We start from the raw sequence: 18,231 nt of genomic DNA, 5'->3' as shown, positions 1-18,231 counted from the left end.
TCTCTCTCTTGCTTGCTTTCTCTCTCTCTTTCTTTCTTTCTCTTTCTTTCTCTTGTTTTCTTTCTCTCTCTGAGCTTCGCGGCACACCTGACCATGTCTCGCGGCACACTAGTGTGCCACGGCACACTGGTTGAAAAACACTGATCTAGTCTACCACTGACCCCCAAGCAGGAGACCCTGCATTTCTGATTTCTCAGAACACTTTTCTTATCAGAAGCTAAATAGTTTTATAGCGCAGTGGGCTTTCTTGGCTCATTATTAGAATAGAATTCTTTATTGGCCTAGTGCAAGGATAGGCAAAGTTGGCTCTTCTATGACATGTGGACTTAAACTCCCAGAATTCCTGTGCTAGCATGATTGGCTCAGGAATTCTGGAAGTTGAAGTCCATGTCATAGAAGAGCCAACTTTGCCGACCCTTGGTCTAGTGTGATTGGACACACAAGAAATTTGTCTTTGGTGCATATGCTCTCAGTGAACATATAAGAAAATACACAATATTAGCACCATTTTCCTTTCCGCAAGAGGGACACTTTTTAAACTCCAGGGGTTGGTACAAGATTTTTTGGTAAAATCCATGAGAAGAGTTAAAAAGACTACGGAATACCTAGGGAGAGCTGCATCCTCTCCTCTAAATTTTGCTTCCCTAACAGCCTAGCTAAGACCAGCAACTGCTGAGAGTCCCAAGGAGCGCTTTGCTTGTATCCTTACGATTTTATTAATATTGTTTCCTGATTGTTTATTTGACCCCTATGGCAATCATTAAGTGTTGTACCTCATGATTCTTGGCAAATGTATATTTTCTTTCATTACACTGAGAGCATATGCACCCAAAGACAAATTCCTTGTGTCCAATCGCACTTGGCCAATAAAGAATTATATTCTATTCTTTTCTATTATGTTCTACTCTACTCTATTCTAGCTTATCCCAAATACTTCAAACGAGTTTTGTAGAGGGAGAACATGACCAGCCAGGACGTCTCTGCGAGAAACAAAACAAAACCGAGCGCTCGCCATCTTAAATTACCCGAAATGCTCTGGCCCCTATCGAGCGTGGTATTTTGGGTAGCTTAAGATGGCGGGCTAAGAGGGCCGTATAAAAATGGTGGCGAGCCCACCCACCCATCCACCCTCCCTCCTCCGAGCAGCCTCGGAAGCCTTTTCGCCGGTGAGGCGAGCGTGTGCGAGGGGAGCGGGGAGGCAGCGGGCGGCGTTCGTTCCGTTCATAGTTCGGGAACACACAAGATTTATGACCTCATCCAATCTAAAGCCGCCCCGGGAAATGGCTCCGAACGCCTGGTTTGGAACGGGCGTTAAAGCTCCGGGAGTTCTCAACCCCGTCCGAGCGTTCTTGGACCTTACAGCAGCCTCGCCGACGGGGCAGGTGATCTGCTCCAATGTCCGAGGCTAAGAAAGCTCGTTGAGGTCGTTCAACGAAGACCCTCGCGGGGGCTTCCTTTTGTGCGCTGCTCAGACGGCTCAAACGCTGCTCAAAAGGCAAAAATAAAAGTATATCTGGGTTTTGTTTATGCAAACTCCAGGATTTCTGTGCCCTCTGCAGCAAAAGCTCTAGTTTCACTCTGTAAGTCGAGCAACGCGCCGAAAGTGAAAAACGATTTGGGTGTATCAATAGAGGTACTGTATTGGGAATCGGATGAAAAAATTCCAAATGTTCGTTATTATGGAAGAAATCGCCTCCCGAGGTACACCTATAGCTGAAAATACTTCTTGCAAATAATCGCCCTCGTTTGGTGTAAGTGCTGGAGACCTAAAAGTCTTCCCGATGTTGATGTAACGGGCGAATCTCACTACTTTGCAATTCAGCTTAGTTGGAGATGTGGATTGAAGCCGTGCCACTTTGAGCAGAGGACGGATACCTTATGCAGGCTATAATAAAAACCTCTCCAGTAATAATATATTCTGCTGCTTTTTTTCTGAATGAAAATCGTTCATAGGATAGTTTCAACAGCGTTTTGATTTATTTATTTATTTTGTGAGCAAACGGGATAAAAACAAACCGCACAAGGCAATTTACTACATTCCGCCTGCATTCCCTTGCAAAAAAGCATGTTTTTTGTTGCCCCTGTAGCATTTGACATAGCGATAGCTGTGATAATAATAATAACAAAAGTAATAATTTATTAGATTTGTATGCCGCCCCTCTCCGATCCAGGTGCCTGGCACAGGTGTGCCAACTCATTTGACAGAAATGGGCCTCGCGATAGTGGTTAGGAAAACAGGTTAATTGCTCAAGACGGATTAGTTGCTTATTCTCTGCTTATCCACCACGTTCACTGATTTTTTCCCCCACAGAAGGGATGGGCATAAGTAGCCGCACGTAACAAAGAGGAGCCGAATTGGTTGAATTTGTATTATTTCTTGCATATTTTGATTGCGATGTTTTCTATGTTTAGATGATACCTATCGGGATGTGCAATGCATTATTACTGAACCAACAGTTAACGGCGTATTGTACTTAATAGTTCACCTCTTGCTTTCGGCCTCGTTTATTTCTTGTGTAAATGAATGGTGGGAAATGTAGTCTTTCTCTGCACAGGAAGTGAAATCTCTTGATTAAACTAGGGGGTGTCGGGATCTGTAGTAAACTCTCGGGCGTGTGGTGCATGTTGGGATCTGCTGTCATTTTGGAGGGAGGGCTCGCTGCAGAAAGATCTTCCCTCCTCCGGTTGTTCCCGGTGTGGGGAGGAGCCTGGTCGGTGAGTGGTTAGAAAAGGGGAAATGTAGGGGGGGTTGGTTTTTGTTTCTTTTGCCTAGATTTTTTCAGGAAGAACTGGTGAGATTGAGAGGGAAATGCATTCCCCACCTTTTTCTTAAATGTGATTGGCTTCTGTTTGCACCCCCCCTCTCCCCCGCCCCCCCAAACTTCATTTTATCTTGGATTTAGGTAAGGCATTTTTTCAGTTAATCATATTACAGTTTCCAGTCCTCGGAGGCTTTGCCAACCTATGTTTGCTGTTGCTTTTTGCTCTTTATGATGGGATGAATTTGTTTTCTTTAACCTGCAAGGCTAGTGTCAGCTTTCAGAGGGAGGGGGGCACAAATAGGATGGCAGCAGACCTCTGTGATTTAGGTCACAGCCATTGGGGGGGGGGGTATCTGGTGATACAGATGCTGATCATTCTGGTCCATCCTTATGCCCTTTCCTGACTTGCCTTCCATTGCCTTCTCTTCCCCCAAGCAAGGAGTTGATGAAGACAACAGCAGCCTTTTCAGAATAGAATAGAATTTGACTGTAAAATTTGACTGTAAAAAATATGACTTTAACAATCGAGTTGTCGAAGCATGGAACTCATTACCAGACTCAATAGTGTCAACCCCTAACCCCCAACATTTCTCTGTTAGACTATCCACAATTGACCTCTCCAGGTTTCTAAGAGGTCAGTAAGGGGCGTACATAAGTGCACCAGTGTGCCTTTCATCCCTTGTCCAATTGTCTTTCCTTTATCTCATATATCATATATATTTTCTTCCTTTCATATATCTTCTCCTCTATTTTATATTTTTCTTTATATATATTACCTCATGTCTATTCTCTTCTATATGTATTGTGTATTGGACAAATAAACAAATAAAAGAATAGAATAGAATAGAATTTATTGGCCTAAGTGTGATGGAGCACACACCAAGAATTTGTCTTGGTGCATATGCTCTCAGTGTACATAAAAGAAAATATAGATTTGACAAGAATCATATAGTACAACACTTAATGATTGTCATAGGGGTCAAGTAAGCAACAGAGAAACAATCCATATTAATAAAAATCTTAGGATACAAGCAACAAGTTACAGCCACACAGTCTTAAGTGGAAGGAAAAGGGTGATAGGAATGATGAGAAAAAACTAGTAGAAATAGAAGTGCAGACTTAGTAAAAAGTTTGACAGTGTTGAGGGAATTATTTGTTTAGTAGAGTGATGGTGTTCAGGAAAAAAACTGCTCTTGTGTCTAGTTGTGTTGGTGTGCAATGCTCTGTAGAGACGTTTTGAGGGAAGGAGTTGAAACAGTTTATGTCCAGGATGTGAGGGGTCAGTAAATATTTTCACAACCCTCTTTTTGACTCGTGCAGTATACAGATCCTTGATGGAAGGCAGATTGGCAGCAATTGTTTTTTCTGCAGTTCTGATTACCCTCTGAAGTCTGTGTCAGTCCTGTTGGGTTGCAGCACCAAACCAGACAGTTATAGAGGTGCAGATGACAGACTCAATAAGCTTCAGTTTGCTCTGGTTTTTCATCCCTGTTATGAAATACCTGAATTATGCTGCTGCAGTAGCAGCCAAAAACATGTTGATAGTGGAAAAAGAAAGATAATGCATAATTGGAGCAGGGAAGCCCAGAACAGCAGTGACAATCTTGGGTCCTTGCAACAGCTGTATGTACATGCTTTTCTTTTTTGCCAGACCTGCTTCCATCAATTGATTTGCTTCACTCTGGGTCCCAGTGATATTTACTGTATATTCAAAACTCTGGAATGCTGTGAAGTTTCTCTAGGCATTTTTGTAAAAGGCTGAAGCAATTACTTCTCTTGATAGGATCCTTGCCTGGGCACAAAGATGCCAAATCTTGCCTTAGCAATTTATCCCTCATCAAATATTTTTATTTCCCAGAATGTCTCATTCAGGAAGACTTCTGGTGCAGCACTGTCATTGCACCAATTGAGAGTTGTCAATGGAAAAAAAAATGTTTTCAGCTCTTCGTATAACTTCCAGCAAAGAGATTCTTATGGGTAAATTGGCTGTGGAATTGATGGAAATTTAACATCTGATTTTCAGTCTCCATGGGCATCTTGGATGTTTACCATTAAAAAAAGAGCCTCCTTTCCCTTTACTATTTCATTGCAATGTTGTTTTATCTAATCCCGGATGTATGATAAATCTACCGGTAGTAGATGCAGAGTAACACAGGGAGAACTGTTATATAAGTTGTTTGAGCAGAAAAGAAAAAAAATGCCTTTTGGGTCTTTCAGTGAAACCGGTTGGACTAGTCAGCAATCTTTTTGACCTGTTGACATTTCCTGATTGTAATTTCCTCAATCCTTCTGGAGGAGGAGTTGAGCTTTGCCACCTGTTGCATTCTGTTAGTGAAGTTTCTCCCTTGAGGTTCCAGCGAGATATGATTCTGGAGCAATCAAACAGGTCTGTAAGGAGTATTAATTTCTTCTCAGTATAATGAAAAGAGTAGGGGGTATTTCCTAGTGCTAGGTGAAGTATTAAATCTAGTGCTTTCTGAAAGAGCATGTAGAAACTTTGGTGGTCACTATTGGTCACAGCCATGGAACTTACCCATTGATACGGAGAGGGAAATTGGATTGAAAAAAATGCTAGAGGTGAAGGAATGTGTGTTACATTAACTTTAGCACACCATTTTTTATGTTCCTATTTGCCACCTTCCAGTACCATTTTGTTCGGGGTTGAAATTTCACTTTTAATTAGTTTAGCAGCAACGATTTAACTGATTATTATGAGTTTATTTTAATTGTTGAGAACAAATTATGTAAGTTGGGATCACTTTGTAAGTATACTGCTGTTTGCTATTTTGGTCTTATGGTTAGCTTTAAAGATATCATTATCTTCAAGCAGCGTAGGATAGTTTTGTATGTGAACAGCCTCTGTGGCAAAGGATTTAGACTTAACTTGGATAGAGCTTAATGAGTGGTCTCGCTCAAGTCATGTCTTTTATCCTGACCTACCATGCAGAGGTGTTTTTGCCAATAAAAGGGTATTAATGCTATCCTAAATTCTTTGGAAGAAAGGCAAAATGACAGATTGTAAGCTAGGTTATTTTAACAAGACTCATTTAATAAGGTTTTAAATCTATATTTTGTTAACCAATTCATGATTAAAGAGAAAGCCATTAACCACCAAAAATTCCTTAGTCATTTGGCAGTTCTGCTTTCTATGTGTCAATTTCTCATATGCAATTTCCTCCAGCTCCACCAGGTATCCAAGTAATGTAATTCTGGGAAGGACGACAGCCTACTTGTTTCCTGTTCCACTGCAGAATTTCTCAGTTAATTGTCTGACAGCTCTTTCTGTGGTTTCTTGTCTTTTTCTTGTCCTTCTCCTCTAGACCTGGGCAATTACCACAGTACTCAGTTAGTATGTTCATTATCTCCATCCTTTCATGCTGACCCTGTCTTTTCTTTCCAAGGTTCCCTGGAACCTCAGGCTGATGCCCATCTCAACTCGTCCACGCTTGCAATGGGATGATACTCTGAATCCCTTGAGGATTAGTGTGGGCAGTCTTCCAGTGCTGGCGTCCATGACCAAAGCAGCTGACCCCCGTTTCCGCCTGCGTTGGAAGGCCATTGTGGTGACCACTCTGGCCCTTGTCATAGTGTTGCTTCTCCTTTGTTTCCAGCGTTCATCCCCTACGAACAGGCCAATTCCTCTCAATGCTCATACCTGGAGGCTTAACGTTCTACCCAATGAAAGGTATAATGACACTTACCCATTGTCATCACCCCAGCGGATCCCAGAAGGTGTGCGGTACCGTATTGGACTCATTGCTGACCTTGACACAAACTCCAAAGGTCCCACTGAGCACACCTGGTTCAGCTACTTGAAGAAGGGTTATCTCACATTGTCAGCCAGTGGGGACCATGTCTCCGTTGAGTGGGATACAAAGGACCATATACTGGAATCTCACCTGGCGGAAAAAGGACGTGGCATGGAGCTTTCTGAACTGGTGGTCTTTAATGGTAAACTCTATGCCGTGGATGATCGAACGGGTGTGGTCTACCAGATTGATGACACCAGGGTAGTACCTTGGGTGATACTATCTGATGGAGATGGCACGGTTGACAAAGGTGAGCTTAGGTTTAGGTTCTAGGTTTTGTACGGGAAGGCTCCCTAACCTTTACTGTATTTTTCAGAGTATAAGACTCACTGGAGTATAAGACGCACCTTTGTTTTGGGGGAGGAAAACGAGGGGGGGAAATCTGCCTGTGCCTACCAGCATCCTTAGTCTGGTCAGCTTCAGCATATTAGTCCACTGGTTGTGAGTGTGTGTGCGCTCACACTCGCTTTGCTCGCACACACCTCATTGGGGCTACTAAGTAGCTTCAAAAGCACAGCTGATTGTTGGAGGGAGCTCCAGGGAGTAAAGCAAGCATAGCACAGAAGTTGTAAGAAGATAGCAGCTGTTCCGGGTTGCTTTTTGGGGCTTTGCACCTCTCACGTTTTCAGCCTGCAAACTCTTTATTTGAGAGCTGTTTAAGGCTACAGGGATCCACAAAGCATATTGCCACCCAAAAACGCGACGCAACAGAGGCAAAAAATGGGGTGTGCAGAGGCCTAAAACGCATCAGGCAGAGGCCAAAAACGCGATGGGTGGAGATGGTAATCCGCTGCAATCTGCTCTGGAGATCACTGCAGCCTTGAATAGCTCTCAAATGGAGCATTTGGAGGCTGAAAACGCAAGGCATGGAGTCCAAAACTGCTAGCCATTGTCTGTGGCAATCTCTGCAGCCAGGAAGAGGACACACAGAGACCGAAGGGTGGGGGGCGGATAATGGACTACATTTGGAGTATAAGATGCACCCAAATTTTCAGCCTCTTTTAGGAGGGAAGAAGTATGTCTTCTACTCCGAAGACTACAGTACAGTGGTACCTCTATCTAAGAACGCCTCTACTTACAAACCTTTCTAGATAAGAACAGAGTATTCAAGATTTTTTTTGCCTCTTCTCAAGAACCATTTTCCACTTACAAACCCGAGCCCCCAAAATTGTAACCACAAAAGGCAGGGAGAAGCCTCTGTGGGGACTCTCCAGGAATCTCCCGGGAGGAAACAGGGCTGGAAAAGGTGGAGAGAAGCATCCGTGAGTCCTCTCTAGGAATCTCCTGGGAGGAAACAGGGCTGGGAAATGCGGGGAGAAGCCTCCATGGGTCCTCTCTAGGAATCTCCTGGGAGGAAATGGGTGGAAAAGGCTGGGAGAAGCCTCCATAGGGCCTCTCTAGGAATCTCCTGGGAGGAAACAGGGCCTCCACCCTCCCTGTGGTTTCCCCAATCACACGCATTATTTGCTTTTACATTGATTCCTATGGGAAAATTGCTTCTTCTAACAAACTTTTCTACTTCAGAACCTGGTCACAGAATGAATTAAGTTCGTAAGTAGAGGTACCACTGTAGCTATAGCTTTTTATACTAAATTATTCAGCATGTCTTGTTTCTCACACCTTTAATGATTCAGGGCAGTTTATAGAAATACCGTTAAAACTGCAAAAAGAAAAAGATGGAACAGTTTTCAAGTATTATGAAGGGTTTTTTAACAAAAAAAATCTGATAAAAATGATGTCTGTTGTAAAACATTGAAGGGATGTATTGAGCTGCTGCAGATGTTTTATAAATTATGACTTATGACAAGATTATAACCCATATAAAAATCATGGCAAGACATTTTTACCTGCAGAATATAGTAATGTAAATCAGCAGTTCTCAAACATTTTGGTCTTAGGACCCCTTTTACAGTTAGTCCTTGAGTTATAACTGTAATGGAGTCTGCCTATTATGGCTGTAAGTCACAATGGTTATAAATTGGATTGGTCTTGTGACCAACCCAACTTTATGACCTTTTTAACAGGGGTCATTAAGCAAAAGCCATAGCTGTTAACCCATGATTTGCTATGGGCTGGATTTGCTGAAAACCAGAAGTAAATGTCCATTTTCAACAAAACCATTGTAAAATCTGGTCATACAACTGCAGAATGATACAAGTGGCCATAAACATGTCCAAAAGTGCAGTCATATGACCATGACGGGGGGGGGGGGGGGGGGGCAACTATCAGAACCTCAAATTTGGGTTGTAAGTACCCCATCAGGTAGGTCCGTCATAACTTTGAATGGTTGCCAAATGACCAGTAGTAAGTTGAGGGTTATTGTACATTCTTAAAAAATAATGGAGGACACCAAAGAATTTTGGTTAATGTAGGCTTTATCTATTGCTATTTATTGCATTAGTTAATTTAAAAAAATAATTTATTTGGTCTTGTGGACCCCCTGAAAGGTTTTCCAGGCTCAAAAGTTCCCAGAACCTCTGAAGCAAAGAAATAGAAGACATAGAAACTACGTCAGATGGTTTGGGGAAAGTATGTTGCACTTTATCACTAGCATTTAGACTTATATACTGCTTCATAGTGTTTTACAGCCCTCTCTAAGCAGTTTACAGAATCAACATATTTCCCCCAACAATCTGGGTCCTCCACCTCAGAAGGATGGAAGGCTGAGTCAACCTTGAGCCGGTGGTGAGATTTGAACTGCTGAACTACAGCTAGCAGTTAACTGAAGTAGCCTGCAGTGTTGCACTCTAACCACTGCGCCCACCCCGGCTCTTATAAATTTCAACTTACATTGGAAGAATAAAGAGGTGGTAATATCAGAGGCTGTCTGGAAGCACCTAAAAAATAAGAGACAGATTGATGGTAGAGGAGGCAAGTTTATGTTGAAGGAAATAATTGTTCAAGTAATTTGGTCAAATTGTCTCAAAGGTGCTTTTTTTTCCAAAAGACAACTGGATCTTCTCGGGTTTTTTGTTTGGAAATGTTTCACTTCTCATCCAAGAAGCTTCTTCTGATGGGGAATAGAAGGACGCACAAGCGAAACATTTTTCAAACCCAAAAAACAAGGAAATCCAGTTGCCACTTGGAAAAAGTATCTTTGGGACAATCATGACTTGGATGTTTGAGAAACTCCATAGACCTTTGGTTAGTCTTTATTATACTCATGCTTTGAACCAATCCTGAGAAATGTTAATATTTGTCTTAAAGATCAGACAGACCCTTTTCAATCTACTGGAGAAACTATGGTGCCTGTCTTAAGGGAAGTGTGTGGGCGGTGGATAAGTGTTGCCTACTTTGCATTGTCTCACATTTTGCTCAGGATTTAAGGCAGAATGGTTGGCAGTGAAGGATGAGCACCTCTACGTGGGAGGCCTGGGCAAGGAATGGACTACAACTACCGGAGAGGTGCTCAATCAAAATCCAGAATGGGTGAAAGTCATTGGCTACAAAGGTGACGTGGCTCACGAGAACTGGGTGGTTAATTACAATGCACTCCGGACTGCAGCCGGGATCAAATCTCCAGGTGAGTTTCTGTTATCAATGTAATAAACCTGCCAACAGCTTAAGTGTTATGCATAATTCTGCTTCTAATACAGTGGTACTTCTACTTATGAACTTAATTCGTTCTGTAACCAGGTTCTTAAGTAGAAAAGTTTGTAAGAAGAAGCAATTTTTCCCATAGGAATCAAGGTAAAAGCAAATAATGTGTGCGATTGGGGAAACCACAGGGAGGGTGGAAGCCCTGTTTCCACCCAGGAGATTCCTAGAGAGGCCCCATGGAGGCTTCTCCCCGCCTTTTCCAACCCTGTTTCCTCCCAGGAGATTCCTAGAGAGGCCCCACGGAGGCTTCTCCCTGCCTTTTCCGGCCCTGTTTCCTCCCAGGAGATTCATAGAGAGGCTCCACGGAGGCTTCTCCCTGTCTTTCCCAGTTACAGTTTCGAAGGCACGGGTTTGTAAGTGGAAAATGGTTCTTGAGAAGAGGCAAAAAAACCTTGAACACCCGGTTTTTATCTAGAAAAGTTCATAAGTAGAGGCGTTCTTAGGTAGAGGTACCACTGTACTTCGTTTCTTGTAAAATGAAGGTTTATGCACACTTAATTAAATAGTCAAAGAGGATTTTGAGGATGAAAACTATAAGTGTCCTTAGAGAAGGCAGTATAGAATGTCTATTCTTATGCTGGCTATGATTTATCCAGATCAATATCTATAAAGTTTCTACCATCATTGTTTAATCTTGTAATACTATGGTTCTTCTTCCTTGGAACTTTGTCCTTGAGCCGGCAGTTGCACTAAAAAACTTAGTTATTTATTTAGAAATTGTATATTGCCGCCTACTCACACATGGTTACTGAAGGCAGCTTACAAGGAAATAAAAGTAATAATAAGAATAAAATAATACACCCCCCCCCCATCAACAACAGACGTTAGGTAGAGTACAGTACTGCAAGCTGCTTCTGCTAACTGCTGGTGTAGTTCACCAGTTCAAATCTCACCAGACTCAAGATTGACTCGGCCTTCCACCCTTCCAAGGTGGGTAAAATGAGGACCCAGATTGTTGGGGGTAATATGCTGACTCTGTATACCTCTTAGAGAGGGCTTTAAAAGCACTGTGAAGCGGTATATAAGTCTAGGTGCTATTGCTATATTGCTACTTAATGGACTCCATCCATGATCCTTCCAGTCCTGTTAGTCTGTAAAGTCTTTCTGATTATGCTTGAGGATATCACCTCAAGGTTCGACTACTGCAATGCTCTCTACATGGGGCTACCCTTGAAGAGTGTTCGGAAACTTCAGCTCGTCCAAAATGCAGCCGCACGAACAGTCTTGGGCCTTCCAAGAAATGCCCATATCTCACCATCACTCCGCGGACTGCATTGGCTACCAATTTGTTTCCGGACACAATTCAAAGTGTTGGTTATGACCTATAAAGCCCTACATGGCATAGGACCAGATTATCTCCGAGACCGCCTTCTGCCGCACGAATCCCATCAACTGATGAGGTCCCACAGAGTTGGTCTCCTTAGGGTCCCGTCGACCAAACAATGTCGGCTGGCGGGACCTAGGGGAAGAGTCTTCTCTGTGGGGGCCCCGGCCTTCTGGAATCAGCTCCCCCCAGAGATTTGCACTGCCCCCACCCTCCTTGCCTTCCAAAAAAGTTTAAAAACTCATCTTGGGGTTCCTTAGACCTTCCCCCCTGACCGATGAATGCTTAGTTTGACTGCTGAATGAATGATATTGATAGTTTTTAATTAGAATTTTAAGATTGTTTTTTAAGGTATAATTGGATTGTTATTATTGTTTCCTGTTTTTCTGTACATGCTGTGAGCCGCCCTGAGTCCTCGGAGAGGGGCGGCATATAAATCCAATAAAATAAAATAAAATAAATACCTTGGTTCTATATCCTTCCCAGGTTACTTGATCCACGAGTCTGCCTCTTGGAGTGAGAGACTGCAGCGCTGGTTCTTCCTGCCACGCCGTGCCAGCCATGGACGCTACAACGAGCAGGAGGATGAGCATCGTGGCACCAACTTGCTTCTGAGCGCCACACCAGACTTCACTGATATCTCTGTGAGCCATATTGGTGACATCATCCCCACCCACGGCTTCTCCTCCTTCAAGTTTGTCCCTGACACCGATGATCAGATCATCGTGGCGTTAAAATCTGAAGAGGATGCTGGACATGTGGCAACCTATATCACTGCCTTCACGCTGGATGGACGTAGCCTGTTACCTGAAACTCGCATCGGTTCCGTCAAATATGAGGGTATTGAGTTTATCTGATTAAAAAGATTTTTATCTAATTAAAAGAAATCATATTTTTAAGGAGGTCAGATGAACTGATGTGACGTGGCGGAAGTTCTGTTCCTGTTTTATTTACTCTGTGTTTTTGCTGCAGAGCATTATGGGACATTGACAGCTTCCCTTGGCATAGTTTTCACCTCTTAAAAACTATTTGGCAGTAGCTTGTTTCTGTGCTGCCTCCTAGTGGTACAAAGCCTGTACAGCCTTTTCCCCCCCTATGTTCTATTGCGTCCTAGGATTTAGTCCCCTCTCCTTTATTCAATCAGGCTGTTAATTTGGCAGAGCAAACCTAATGAATTGCCTTATTATTCCCTCCACCCTCCTGTCCCCTGACTATTCACATGTGCCTTTGCTGAGAAGAGAAAATCTTCAAACCCAGAGTTATTCAGCAAAGAGATTGGTCAAACATTTCTAAAGTTTCCCTTTGACTCTGCTTATCTATTGTCCCTGCAACAGTCATTTTAATTTGGTCTGCACCTGTTTTTGATAAGAAATTGCAGGTGGGACTTTGGCCTTTAATCAGGAAACCTTGTGATAACAGCAGAAAAGGAGCTGATGCCATAACTTGGAACTTTCTAGAACAAAAGGCTCATTTTCTGTTTCGAAAGGTTCTGTTCTGCCCTTGTCTCTAAAGACAAAGAGTTTCCTTTTGGTAATCTTAATATTGAGAAATCAAGCTTCTTATTGGTAAGAAACCTAATATATATATATATAGTTTTTTGTGATCCTTCACTTAAAAAAAATAAAGTGTTATGAAACAATATCTATTGAAAACAGTGTAGCTGGAATCGGGTTCTAAAGTTATTCCAGATGCAGAATTTTAAGTATTCCTCGTTCCTCCTTTATGTGTAATAAAATGGGCAGGTGAACTTACATTGCTTCCATGTCTCTTCCTCATTGTTGGACATTTTCTGTAAGTTTTATTTCAATCCCAGCACTGTGTCTTATTTTTTCAAATAAATTATCAACAGCTTTTATATTCTGAAAGTTACCTGGAGTTACCTATACTTTATTTATACTTTCCTATACTTTTAACCTGTTTTCCCTTTTTACCTATTACCTGAAATGAAACAAAAATGTGATGACAGTCATAACATGCCAGCTTTTAAGCAGGTAAGATAAAAAATATATGCTTAAGAAATACAAACATTAAGGAAGACGAGCTACAAAATTATTTTAAAAATGTAATGATTTTTTTTGGATATGCCAAATTGTATATAGCTGAAGGTTGTGCCATAAATGTGTGTAAATATAAAGGAATGTGCTTTATACCAAACAATTGTGCTCATCGTACTCAATATTCCCCTTTCCAACTGGTAATTCCCTTTAGATACTGATGCTCAGCTAATGTACATGCAAAATATTCACCCTTGCTATTTAACGACAGTTTCTCTTTCACAGAACATCATAGAAATATAGAAGATTGACGGCAGAAAAAGACCTCATGGTTCATCTAGTCTGCCCTTATACTATTTCCTATATTTTATCTTAGGATGGATATATGTTTATCCCAGGCATATTTAAATTCAGTTACTGTGGATTTGCCAACCACGCCTGCTGGAACTTTGTTCCAAGCATCTACTACTCTTTCAGTAAAATAATATTTTCTCACGTTGCTTCTGATCTTTCCCTCAACTAACCACAGATTGCGCCCCTTTGTTCTTGTGTTCACTTTCCTATTAAAAAACTTCCCTCCTGAACCTTATTTAACCCTTTAACATATTTACATGTAAATGTTTCGATCATGCCCCCCCTTTCCCTTCTGTCCTCCCGACTATACAGATTGATTTCATGAAGTCTTTCCTGATACGTTTTATGCTTAAGACCTTCCACCATTTTTGTAGCCTGTCTTTGGACCGATTCAATTTTATCAATATCTTTTTGTAGGTGAGGTCTCCAGAACTGAACACAGTATTCCGAATGGAGTCTCACCAGCGCTCTATACAGCGGGATCACAATCTCCCTCTTCCTGCTTGTTATACCTCTAGCTATGCAGCCAATCATTCTACTTGCTTTCCCTACCGCCTGACTGCACTGTTCACCCATTTTGAAACTGTCAGAAATCACTACCCCCAAACCCTTCTCTTCTGAAGTTTTTGCTAACACAGAACTGCCAATACAATACTCAGATTGAGAATTACTTTTCCCCAAGTGCATTATTTTACATTTGGAAACATTAAACTGCAGTTTCCATTGCTTTGACCACTTATCTAGTAAAGCTAAATCGTTTGCCATATTGCAGACGCCTCCAGAAATAGCAACCCTATTGCACACTTTAGAGTCATCGACAAATAGGGAAACCTTCCCTACCAAACCTTCCCCTATGTCCCTCTCAAACATATTAAAAAGAATAGGACCCAGAACAGACCCTTGTGGCACACTGCTTGTAACCAGGCTCTGCTCAGAATACTCGCCATTAACAACAACCCTCTGATATCTACGCTTCAGCCAGCTGCAAATCCTCTGAACTATTTAGGGATTAAGTCCAATCTTCACTAATTTATCTATCAGTTCTTTATGTGGAACCATATCAAAGACTTTGCTGAAGTCCAGATATCATATAAAATTGGATGCAATTCTAGTGGGGGATTTATGTAGATGTTCCTCAAACACTTCCACCTAATACTTTGGGTTTGTATCTTAAAACATAAACCATAAAGTGATGCATATGTAGGAAGGGTAGAATAGAAATAATGATAGTTTGAATATTGTGTGAAATTCAGAAAGGCTGATCACTAGGTGGCGCTACTGTACTTACTTGTGACATTGGTGACATAAAGAGCTCTTATCAGCTTCCCTTGGAAGGATCAGCAAACTCCCTGGGGGCGTGGCTAGCATTTACATCAAATGGGTCAAGCCCAATCAGTATTTGTGTGTGTTGGCATTTGCTGCTATATATATATTTAAGATTTAAATATGAAATGTAAGAGTCCAAAACATACAAAAAATAACGAATGAGTTTAGACACCCAAAGCCACATTTTGATATCTGCCTCCCATTTTGTATTGAGAATATGGCCTATAAAATTGAATTGGGTTTTGTAATCTGCTAATAAGAATTAAATTGGTTAAAATGATTGTTGTTGTTAGTCACGAAGTTGGACCCATTGAGTCTTCGGAAGGGGCAGCATACAAATCTATTATTATTATTATTATTATTATTATTATTATTATTATTATTATTATTGCGAGTCTGACCTCAGGGCAACATTCCTCCAGCCTTCCTGTTCTCTACCATCCTCTGGAGTCCATCTAAGCTCATGCGGACTGCTTCACTCGCTCCATCCATCCAGCCACCTCATTCTCTGCCGTCCCCTTCTTCTTTTGCCCTCAATCGTTCCCAGCATCAGACTCTTCTCCAGTGACTCCTTCCTTCTCATTCGGTGGCCAAAGTATTAGAGTGTCATCTTCAGAATCTGGCCTTCTAAAGAGCAGTCAGGGTTGATCTCCTGTAGGACTGACCGGTTTGATTGCCTTGCAGCCCAAGGTACTCAGCAGGAGTTTTCTCCAGCACCATAGTTCAAAGTTTAAAGGATTACTTAGTGACAATTTAAGGATTTTGTTTTTCTTGGAGGCCCAGATACAATATATAAATGTGAGTTCATTAGCATCACTCTAGTTCTTTGTGTGCTATGTCTTTGTTATGAAGGGGTTGATAACAAGAAGCAAAAATAATGATTTGAATTTTAGTTACCATAGTAGGAACCTTCTTGTCGGCAAAATGCCAGAACTCTAGAAAAACGCAACTAGACATCTGATTTCTAAGAGAAGGATAAAAGATGTCATTCTTTTTCAAATACTTCACAATGTATTAAGTATTTCAAATACTTCTATGTATTAGTTAATTTCAGATCCCAGTTAGAAATACTGTTCAATTGTCAAACATCCTCAGTTTTGTGTAAATTAGCTAATTAAAGTCATATTTGGATATCATGCTAATTTTTTTTTTAATTGAGACTGTCTGCCTCTTTGACCCATGGATGTTTGACTTCTGCTGAATCAGGCAGCCCAAACACAGTCAGAAAGCTAATCTACATAATCTACAAAATAAATTTCTGATTAAGCTCCTGAGCCATTGGTTTAACCCCATCCTTGTATGTCCAAGATTATATTCTGTGTGATTTGGCTCAATTTTTTTAAAATTTAAGTTCAGATTTATTTAAGAAAGTTCAGAATTCAGCAATCCAATCCAATTTTCTACCATTTTTGTGCGAACTGGTTGGCAGGTTGCTCTCTCTTATAATCACTTTACTGTGGTGCCCTCTAGATTTATTAAAACATTTCCCATGAGCTTTAGATGGCAAGACTAATGGTAGTGTTGGCTTGGAAGTCATTTATAATAGAGGGGATAAGTTTGGGAAAAGCTACTCCCTTTTCCCTCTCGGGAAATAACCTTATCTTACATCTCCAGATACAGCATTGTGTTCTCTATAAAAGTTTTATTTTTAAACAGTGACTTTTGTTTTTAAAAAGTAGAGAATAATCAAATGTCCTAAGAGAGAGATTATTTTAAAATTTTGTTAATCAGATTTCTCGCAAAAGAAAAGATTACAATATTGATTATTGTGAATAGGATATACAGTGATCCCCCGATCATTGCGGCGGTTCCGTTCCAGGACCCCCCGCAACGAGCGGGTTTTCGCGAAGTAGCGCTGCGGAAGTAAAAACACCATCTGCGCATGCGCAGATGGTGTTTTTACTTCCGCAGCGCTAGCGAGGAGCCGAAGATTGGGGGCGGCGCGGCTGTTTTAAAACGTCGCCGCCAGCATGGGGGGCTTGCCAGCACCCCCCGGACCCCCAACCCGGGTTTGGGGGGCTGCTAGGAAGCCCCCCATGCCGGCGGCGACGTTTTAAAACAGCCGCGCGGCTTCCCAACTGAGTCCCGAAGACAAACGTCAAAGGCGAACTTCCGCGTTTGTCTTCGGGACTCATTGGAAAGCCGCGCGACTGTTTTAAAACGTCGCCGCCGGCATGGGGGGCTTCCTAGCAGCCCCCCAAACCCGGGTTGGGGGTCCGGGGGGTGCTGGCAAGCCCCCCATGCCGGCGGCGACGTTTTAAAACAGCCGTGCCGCCCCCAATCTTCGCTCTCGCCGTTCGCTCTCGCCGCTTTCCAGCTGAGTCCTGAAGCGAATTCGCTTCAGGACTCAGCTGGGGAGCGGCGAGAATGAACGGCGTGGGCGGGCGATGCGCGAGCGGGCGGCGGACAAGCCGTTCGCTCACGCTCGCTCTCGCCGCTTTCCAGCTGAGTCCTGAAGCGAATTCGCTTCAGGACTCAGCTGGGGAGCGGCGAGAATGAACGGCGTGGGCGGGCGAAGGACGGGCGGCAGCGAGGAGTTTGCGTGGGCGGTGGGGAAACTCCTTGCTGATGCCCGCCGCTCGCCCTCCCGCCAGCAAGAGGGGGAAGACCTAGGGAAGCCGCCCAGCAGCTGATCTGCCCGGCGCCATCTACGCATGCGTGCCCATAGAAAAAAGGGCACGCATGCACAGATGGTGTTTTGACTTCCGGGTTGTAAAATCGCAAATTAGCCTGTTTGCAATGGTCGGCGACGCAATAACCGGGGGATCACTGTATACAGTATATACTTTGGTCTTACCTTTTACAGGCAGTTCTCAACTTACAACACCAGTATCCCCACCCCTCATGATCAAAATTCAGATGCCTGGCAACTGATTGATATTTATGACAGTTGCAGGGTCCTGTGATCACCTTTTGTGACCTGCTGACAAGCAAAGTCACTGGGGAAGCCAGATTCACTTAACTGGGTTACTAATCAATTGCAGAGATTCACTTAACAACTGTGGCAAGAAAGGTCGTAAAATGGGGCAAAATTCTCTTAACAAATGTTTCACTTAGCAACA

The 18,231-nt window shown here is 42.5% G+C and overlaps 1 protein-coding gene across 6 annotated transcripts; it reads left to right on the top strand.

Annotated features, from left to right (window-relative positions):
- Positions 1-1,045: 1,045 nt before the first annotated feature.
- CANT1 (calcium activated nucleotidase 1) lies at positions 1,046-13,364 on the top strand. Of its 6 annotated transcripts, none has more exons than XM_070740159.1 (4): positions 1,046-1,166; positions 6,164-6,821; positions 9,891-10,094; positions 11,982-13,364. In XM_070740159.1, the coding sequence occupies exons 1-4, from the start codon at positions 1,101-1,103 to the stop codon at positions 12,350-12,352; spliced, it is 1,299 nt and encodes a 432-aa protein (XP_070596260.1). In that variant the 5' UTR covers positions 1,046-1,100; the 3' UTR covers positions 12,353-13,364. The 6 variants fall into 6 exon arrangements, with proteins under 6 accessions (XP_070596260.1, XP_070596264.1, XP_070596261.1 ...); XM_070740163.1 differs by having other exon boundaries at positions 1,062-1,701; XM_070740160.1 differs by lacking the exon at positions 1,046-1,166 and adding an exon at positions 1,186-1,580.
- Positions 13,365-18,231: the final 4,867 nt, after the last annotated feature.

Source organism: Erythrolamprus reginae, chromosome 2 (genome assembly GCF_031021105.1).
Source record: "Erythrolamprus reginae isolate rEryReg1 chromosome 2, rEryReg1.hap1, whole genome shotgun sequence".
NCBI classification, from domain to species: Eukaryota; Metazoa; Chordata; class Lepidosauria; order Squamata; family Dipsadidae; genus Erythrolamprus; species Erythrolamprus reginae.
Note: the sequence above shows the minus strand (reverse complement) of the source record. Positions and strands in the feature narration are given on the sequence as shown.